The sequence below is a fragment of the Synchiropus splendidus genome, chromosome 5, assembly GCF_027744825.2.
Source record: "Synchiropus splendidus isolate RoL2022-P1 chromosome 5, RoL_Sspl_1.0, whole genome shotgun sequence".
Lineage (NCBI taxonomy): Eukaryota > Metazoa > Chordata > Actinopteri > Syngnathiformes > Callionymidae > Synchiropus > Synchiropus splendidus.
This window is the reverse complement of record NC_071338.1, coordinates 21,732,751-21,741,667: the sequence shown is the minus strand read 5'-3', so window position 1 is coordinate 21,741,667 and position 8,917 is coordinate 21,732,751. Positions and strand designations below refer to the sequence as shown.

General features: G+C 41.4%; 1 protein-coding gene across 1 annotated transcript; it reads right to left on the bottom strand.

Annotated features, from left to right (window-relative positions):
• Nucleotides 1-328: 328 nt before the first annotated feature.
• LOC128758736 (cytochrome P450 1A1) lies at nucleotides 329-4,048 on the bottom strand. Its single transcript, XM_053865011.1, has 7 exons — nucleotides 3,903-4,048; nucleotides 2,757-3,629; nucleotides 2,376-2,502; nucleotides 2,213-2,302; nucleotides 2,012-2,135; nucleotides 1,513-1,599; nucleotides 329-1,351 (listed from the first exon to the last, which is right to left on the bottom strand). Exons 2-7 carry the CDS (start codon nucleotides 3,594-3,596, stop codon nucleotides 1,054-1,056), a joined length of 1,566 nt encoding a protein of 521 aa, XP_053720986.1. The 5' UTR covers nucleotides 3,597-3,629; nucleotides 3,903-4,048; the 3' UTR covers nucleotides 329-1,053.
• Between the last annotated feature and the right edge of the window lie 4,869 nt (nucleotides 4,049-8,917).

The window sequence follows — 8,917 nt, the reverse complement described above, 5'->3', positions numbered from 1 at the left end:
AACACAGATGAATGTTAGCATAAGCATGAACAGTGCTAAATCAGTGATAACAAAAGAGTTATTCATGTAGTGGGTTGTGAATACTGCTGTGAATAGTTTTTAACTTAGCACGTTACTTTATCTGACTGCTATTGCCGTCCGATGTCACTGTAATTTGACAAGGCTAAGGCTAGCTAGCATCTTATGTTAGCGTTTTTGCTCTTACACAATTTATCTGCTTCAACTCGCCAAAGAAAAGTTAACACTTCGTAGAGTTAGCTGCTTTTGTTAGCATTTTGTAGTAACATCATTCAACACTTTTTTTTTTTAAATGAAGAGAGCGTGATTTTTAAGTTGTTTTATTTAATTTGTTTGTCATTGCTTCGATCATATTCCCATAGAAACTTTCATTGATACATTTAAAAAAAATACAAAATTGCTTGGACCACTGGAGCATCCACTCCAGAACCATCCATCAAGTTAAATCATTCAAATGGACAAATACAATTGTCACTTCAAATATATACATACAAACAGTAGGCACATGGTAATTCCATTTAAAAAAATGACAACAACGATATACATATAAAATCACATTTTGGGATACAAATATAGCTTCAGTGTCTTACATCCACATTTGGATTGACTTAATATAAAGTGTGTATGCAACCATATTGTTAAACCTAAGAAATTATAGCAATATGAAGATGGAACACAGATAAATAGTAAAGCTTATAAATTGAAAAGAATATCTGCAGCATATGAGCAACTTCTGAATCAGAGCAGTTTCAATCAGCAGACTAAACTCTGGGAGACGCAAAAGAGACTTGTTTTACTTCACTGAAAGGCTCCGTGTGGAGCGGTAGCTCTTAGACCCCGAATCTGAGGCATCGCCTCAAAATACTTCTCTGTCAACATCCACATTCAAGAGAAAAGGCCTTATATTGTATGGATTAAGCTTGACATCCCATGCCATACATTCTGAGCAAATGGAATGACTCACCAGCTCTCTGACTCATGCATGGTTTGAGTCATTTAATACCAGTGAGTGACTCAGACAAATGGTAAACAGCTTCACTGCACATTCTGGGCTCTTAAAGTGGCTGTTAGGTGGCAGCGCTTGCTCCTCATCGTCAGACCATATATCGGGGTCATGTCCAGTGACTTCCCAGGCGGGCAGTGGAATTGCATGCTGTGGATGAAGATGGCCAAGAAAAGGAAGACTTCATTTCGGGCAATGACCTCGCCTATGCAGCGCCGCTTTCCCATGCCGAAGATCAAAACCTTCTCCCCCTCGAGCTTGTTGAGCTCTGTGCCGTCAGCGCTCAGGAAGCGGTCGGGATTAAAGGAGGATGGATCCTTCCAAACTTCACTGAAACATCAGCACAATGATCGTTTTATTATTTTGGTAAATTAATAAGTCCTCACGCAGCAACACATTTCACAGAGGATCTATGGAGTCAAACGCAGCAGTACAAAGCTGTATGGAAGCAGACAACAGAGCGTTAAGATGTAAGACGAACATGTACTTACGGATCGTGGTTGGTTTGCCACTGATTGATGAAAACGCAAGTGTCTTTTGGGATAAAGTAGCCGTTCAGAGACGTGTCTTTTGTTGTGCTGCAAGGAAATGAAAAGAAGAAACTTCAATGAAGGAAGCAGGTCTATCATTTACGTTCTTGTGGCTTTGAAGAAATGGTTTCATGGTTTTTTTATGTGCGTCTATGGTACTTCAGCATGCCAATTTACCCTCTCCGAAAATGTATTTTCACAGCTATTTATTATTTTTAAATGAAAAAATATTGTTTACTTGATAGGTACGTAATATATTATATCATATTATATATTTGTGCATTATAAAAATTCATATTTCGGTTCTTAATATGGCAATGTTATGATACTCATCTTTTGAATAACTAAGTGCTGAACAAAACCCAATATTAGTTGAACAGGCAGACCTTCTTTGATGACAAAAAATGAAGCAGGAGATGCTCAATATTTCTTGGTTAATAAAGGCGTGAAAGAATCTCACCAGTGGGGGATCGTGAAGGGCATGTATCCGGAGTGACGGAAGAGCTCCAGGATGAAGGCCTCCAGGTAAGGTAAGTGGGCTCTATCGGCAATGCGTGGAAGCCGCTCCGTACCCACTACTCCCCCTGGGCGCGATCAGCAGATAGATTAAGTTCTTTGTTCTGGAATTGTCATTTACAACATAAAGGATGAAGCCACTTACGGATTTCTTCATAGAGTCTTTCTTGTATATCCGGATAGGACACCAAATACATCATAGCCCAGGACAGGCCGGTGGAGATGGTGTCGAAGCCTGTCGAGGATTAACATCATTACTAAACAGCGCACGTCAGAGAGAGATGGAGCGGCAGAGAAACGCTGCTCACCGGCTCCAAACAGGTCATTAACAATGCAGACGATCTTCTCATCTGACATCTGGATGTTGGAGTTCTCGTCCAGCTTTCTGTCTTCGCAGTGATCGATGAGCGAGTCGGTGATGTCACGGATGTTGTCCTGGGAAGAACAAAGCAATACACTTTTTAATAGATCGTCTTGCACTTTAATGAGAGCATAGTTTCAAAGGATTAGGAGAACATGTCATCTCTCTGTGCTGGCTATGTAGCTTATTCATACTGTGAACAAATTGTGGTATTGTCTTTCATGCAAGGTCGTGACCACGACTTCATATTGAGATAGAACTGGACACATGCTGGATACAAGGCTTTGCTCAAATCATGTGACATCATCAGAAATGTTGGTGTATTTACCTTGTCAAACGTATTGTAGTGATCGATGACAATCTTTCGCACAAAAGTGTTGAAACGGTCATTGATGGAGAGGAACTTCTTCATGGTGGTGCTCGGTAAATACCGGAGAGCAGGAATGAAGTCGGCCGGGTTCCCGCTGCCTGCCACCGCACCAAACTCATCGCTGAGGTTCACCAAGCTGAGCAGCTCCTGGTCGTTGTGGTCGTAGCGGCGGCCGAAGCACATGCCGCAGATGACGTTGGCGACCGAGACGACGATGTGGCGGTAGGGGTCGAAGGTGCCTTCTTTCTGCATGACGCCGTCCAGCTGCTTGATGAGGTACTGTGCCTCCTTGGTGACGTGCTCCTCCAGCATGCAGGAGAATTCTGGAGTGGTGCTGTTCAGCGTGGAGAAGGAGCGCAGGGCATTGTAGGCCAGCTTCCTGCGGGCTCTCCAGACGCCTGCCTGGTCGGTGCTGAACGCCAGACTCTTGCCGTCGCTGATGAACTGAAAGCTGTACAGGTCAGGTCTGCCTGCAAAGTCCTCTCCCTGCTTGATGAGAGCTTGTCGCAAGGTTTCAAGGCCACTCAGCACCACGACGGGCCGCATGCCAATCTGGATCTGGAACACCGGGCCGTAGCGCTTGCACATGGAGGAGAGACTCAGGTACGGTCTGCTGCCCACCTCCAGCACGTTTCCAATGATGGGGATGGCTTTGGGACCGGGGAGCTTTTGGAGACCCTCAGGAATCTGAGTGTGGAACATCTTGATCATCAGGTAGACCAGGCACAGGGTGGTCAAGGCCAGCAGACCTTCGGATACGGACACTGATCCGATGAGTGGCAGGATCATTAACGCCATGACGGCTAGCTTTTTTGTTTTCCTCCTCACAACCTGGGAATTAAAGAGGAGGAGCGGTGAGCGATTAAATGCAGGGAGCAAAGGTGTTGTGCAACATGTTGACTTCATGCACAATGAAGACAAAAGTACACAGTTCCTGATCTGGAATTTCAAACTTTAATTCTGCACTGGCACTTCTGTGCGACAAAGTTCCACGCAAACTGCAATAAAAAACGTGGAAAAACAAAGTTGCATTTGCAAAAATCTGAACTACCGGCTTTGGTGGCTGCGATCGCCTGAAACATCAAAAGAAAAACTCCAGCTTACCTTGATCCCGCAGGGCAAAGAAGACAAGGAAGGTGGCTACCCAGGAGCAGACAGGTAAATACTGTTTATGATTGCGTTTACTCCTGATCTTCCCAAAACAGAGAATGGGCTCCTGCTTTATAGCGGGTCCTGCAGCTTGATTGGCTGCTGCTCATGATGTAACCCTCCCTCGTCCTCTCTCTCCCTCGCTGCTTGTCATGAATGAAGAGAAAAAGGTGTGTGTGTGCGTGTGTGTGGGGGTGTGTGTATGCGTGTGGGTGTGTGTGAGTATCTGCACGAAAAGCTCTGCATTAAATAGGTGATTGATTAAGTGTTTCGTGCAAGATCAGTTCCCTGCAACAATACGAGGCTGGAGAGCTTTTTGTTTATATCTTTAATGATAAAACACGCATGTTGTGCCAGGACTGTGTGTGTGTGTGTGTGCATGCATGCCGCATGTCAATGATAAACTTTGGTGCTGAATAACTGTTGTTTTAAGTTTTTGTTTTTTGGATTAATTCACTTTGGTTTGAACTTTGAGTAACTGGAAAAGAGATGTAACTCAGTAACACATAAACACAATCTGCACATGACAACCACACACACTCACATGTTTGGTTTTTCTATCCTTGTGGGGACTTTGTGGGTTTTTTCATCACCATAATGCTTACCCCAGCCACTTACCCTAAACCTAACCATCCACGACTCTGAATCAGACTTAAACCCAATTATAATGACCCAGTCATTTTGAAGTTTTCATCCTCAAATTGAGGCTTTACCTTGTGGGATACAGCCAAATGTCCCGGTGTTTTGTCAAAAATAGGTCCCCACAAAGTATGATAAACAACCCCTCCCCCCACACACACACCAAGTTGAGTTTCAATGATTGATTGTTAAAGTTTATTGCTAAAATTGAGTTACTTTTTTTGCACCTTTGTGTCTGATTTCCTATGTGCAACTGTGTGTGTGTGTGTGTGTGTGTGTACTTGTATAGCTATACTTGTAGGGACTGATTCTTGGAAACCTACTTGTGAGATCAAACTTTAATTTGAATATGAAAACTTCATAATTTCTTGGTCATAATAATTGGGTTTGAGTTTGGTTAAGACTCCTGGTCAAGGTAAGCCATGTGTTTTGGATGGTTAGGTTAAGGGCGAGAGGCTGGAGAAAGCATTATGGCAATGACAGGTAGTAGTACAAGTTACTGTGTGTGTGTGTGTTGGAGTGTACGTCATTGTTCATCTGTGTGGTAATTCTAGAATGATGGGGGTCACTTTTAGCTGCAAGGACTGGTCACCTCGCTGGAAATTTGACCTCTGACCTTCCTCACCAGTGACATGAATACTTCACCCAGGTGAGCAAGTCAAACCCAAGTTCATGTCTATTTTCTTTTTTTTTTTCAGTCCAAAATCTGACACACATCTCATGCAATGACAGGTTATGCAGACACTGCGTTTCCATGTCTGCCCGTCACTATGTTCAAATACACTGAATTTTAAAATGTTACAAAACATCCTGGAAATGATGTTGCTCCGACCGCCGCAGTGAATCTACAAATCTTTTAATCTGTGCTTTAATTGGTGTTGCATGTGTGGAGGTAATAGGTCGGGGTGAAAACAGGAGTCTGTGACAGCAGCCACATGAACCACCCAGGCAGGTTTAAGTCCTGATAAAGCAGTCAAATGCCATTGCGTGCTTGTACCTGTTAGTTCTCCGCTGGAGTGAAACATTGACCAGTTGCGTGAGAGAGCAGTGATCAAACCCTCACCTCCCCTTTGAAGAGGATGCTGGGGGGTGAGCAAGGGGGGATAACAGGCAGCCTGGCTGGAGCAGGAAGACAAGTTAAATATTGTTGCCTCAATAATGTCACTGTAATAAAATTCAGAAAAGGTCAACACAGAAAATCAACTTATTGTATGTATTTACGATTTTAACATACTGCTATCGCCTTGCTTTATCGATTGTCTTTGTAATCTATTATTTAAAAATGTAAGGCTTAATATTAGCACTTTAACACACACACACACACACACACACACACACACACACACATATATATATATATATATTTTTTTTTTTTTTTTTGGCAAAATTTTTAAACTGTATGCCGACCTCACTTATTTATTTTTCTTTACTTGTCGGAAATTATTCGACCAAAGTTGTGTCAGCAGTGTCGATTATTTCTTCATGCTGATTCTGTTCAAATATATTGTGCAACTAAAAATAGTATTATTTATTTATTTATTTATTTATTTTCTATTCCCACAAGTGCACATACATTCAAAGTATTTATTTGTGTGGTCTACACTGTGTGTACATAATAATAAAAAAAAAAAAAAAAAAAAAAAACCAATATATTCTACTTTTATTTAAATTTATGTTTGTTTTTTTTCTGCCTATTCATGATTTTTATTTCATTTATTTTTGCAGGTGTCAATTCCTACAAACTCGATTCCTCAAATCTTGTCCAAGATCTAATACTACATGGATTTGGCAGTCGAAGTTTCACAAATAACATGAACATTAATAAAAAATAATATAATAACATAAAATCTTATATCACCATATACTGTATGTTTTCCCCATTTTTGCTGTCACAAATCAAAATATTTATTTATTTTATTTATTCCCTTCTATCTACATGTAAATTATTATTTTTAATTATAATTGTAATTGTAAATTGTTTATGGGGGGGGGTTGAAATCGTGATGGGAATAGATGAGAAATTAATTTGTTTATTTATTTTTCTATTTTTTTTATTCATACTGAACAATATGCATTATGTCTGACCATAGGAGATTTGTGCACCAAAAATTTCTTAAAAACTGGTCATCAATTTCAGCCTATGCATCTGCAATTACATCATCAAAAAATAAATAAATAAATAAATGTGATTCCAGACAACAGTATCTCCGATATTAAAGGAAAATATTGAAGAAGAAGAAGAAGAAGCTAGATGAATTTTTAAAGGAAACTGGAAGTGGTTGAGTGTTCCACTTTTTAAAAACTTAAAAACTGACTTTGAAATCAACTCATGACCTATTTGACATGTTATGTTGAACACCGCGATTATTTCATTCAAGGCGCTTGAAGATGTTATTGGATGCTTTCCTTTCCGTTTTCATTTATTCATCAAACAGCGAATATCCTTGACAGTGAATCAACTTTCTCAGGTTTAGATGTGTTGTCATGACGTCACCAATGTGCCTTCGGTAGCAAGTTGGGGATTTTTCCTCTTGAATCCACGCCTCCGTTTTCATAAACTGTTCTAGACACGCGCGTGGAAGAAAGAGCCACTTCATCGCACGAAAGTTTCACTTTCGCGAAGCCAGCGGTCCGATTACTGGCTACGTGTGTGCTGGTGTTGCTCCTGGAGGATCGAGTCTCCCGGGACTCGGCGGGTTGCGTGAGAAGCGGAGCTGCAGACCAGAGGGGAGGGTCTCGGACTTCTGGACAATCCTAAATCTGCTTGGTCAAGTCACGCGAAGGCAGCGGCCACTGGAAAAGACACAAGGGTCTTAAACTTGCAGAACAAAGAGTGCGGGACGCGACACTCTCTCTCCCTCTCTCTCTCGTTCCCCTCCGCATGTCAGCACGCCGCGCGCCTGAACGCGAGGATCTTGGAGCTTTGGAGTCATGCAATGTGCCACTCAGCCTTCATTCATCCAGTCATGCAACAACCGTGGGGCCGGATCCAATTGCAAAACACGTTACGAAAACTCCAGCAAAAAAACAAGTTGAACTGGTCACCTTTCTGTCACGCATCGCTCAAAAGCAGAGCCCCGGGTCTGTGGCGAGGTCACGGGATGTCGGCGGACAGTTGGAGGAGAAATGATAATAAAGACAGACGCCGACTCCAACAGCGTCACTATGGCAGGGGGTTTTGCTATAGTTTTATATTCGAATCAAATAAAATAAAAACATTTTATTAAGGAAATGCTCGTGTATAAGAATATATTTTATTGAAATAAATAACCACATGCAGTTATTAAGTCCAGGCTACGCTGAGTTTGGTTTCCACTAGGTGCTCTGGTTTCCTCCCACTGCTAAAAAACACAGAGGCTAATTGGGAATGTTCCGAGTGGTCATGTGACCTACCATCTGCCCAAAGTGGTCACTGTCTCTTGCCCCAAATGTACTCCAGCCCTCCAATACCTGAGTGGACTCCATGCACTTTGAATATTTCTCATAACAATAATAATTTAGAATGATGTTCCACTGGCTCAATACTTGCAAATGAGAGATTTTTAATATATATTAATGACATATATTTATATATATAAATATAGCAGAGGGATTTTCAATCGAAAAAGCAGCGCATGACACATGCTTTGGCACAGAGTCATTGGTCAACCACAGGGATACTCTGTGCTGGAATTAGCCTCCGATGAATAATAAGGAGACTGATGCCACATTTAGACTTTTTGATGATGAAGCACCAGCTTAAGCTTGTAATATGCATTTGGTCAGGCCCACCTCTTGGACTACCACATACTGATCCATTGTGTAGATGGCTGTGACATCCCTGCCCTACATTATATGACCTCAGGTGACCACATATTTTTTGATCTCATGTTAGTTTCCAATAACTACGCTGGGGATCCCACTCCCCTAAACACAGAAATTCCCTACATTACCATAGATATATGTCTGCAAATGATCAGCCACTGATGAAGTTATGCACGACACTGGCCAATAAGATGGCTTCAAATTACTGTAACCTATTTACAAATCTGAGCCTTTTCTGTGATGAAATGTCATTCTCACTGTTTTTTTTTCTTCAGAAATGTGTGTATTGGATGTGTTCTAATCACCAATGAGCCAGCACTAAATGTATTAACTGAGAATGACTGGCACTTTCAAAACTGAAGTCATGCTTCCCTTGCTTTTTTTTCTGCTGAACAGTATGAAGTTACATTCCATTTGTAGAGGACTGTTACTCACACTGTTAGTCACCATAACAACCACTTCAGCGTTATACTGTAATTACAGCAACCTACACCTTTAACTTTATCTTCTGGGTTTAAGTCATGTTG

Bases quoted from the DNA above. Each gene is read 5' to 3' on its own strand.
- LOC128758736 (XM_053865011.1), bottom strand. From the start codon at position 3,596: ATGGCGTTAATGATCCTGCCACTCATCGGATCAGTGTCCGTATCCGAA. The intron at 2,303-2,375 runs GTGAGCAGCGTT...AATCCTCGACAG, and splicing joins TAATGACCTGTTTGGAGCCG to GCTTCGACACCATCTCCACC. The intron at 1,352-1,512 runs GTAAGTACATGT...CTGATGTTTCAG, and splicing joins TGGCAAACCAACCACGATCC to TGAAGTTTGGAAGGATCCAT.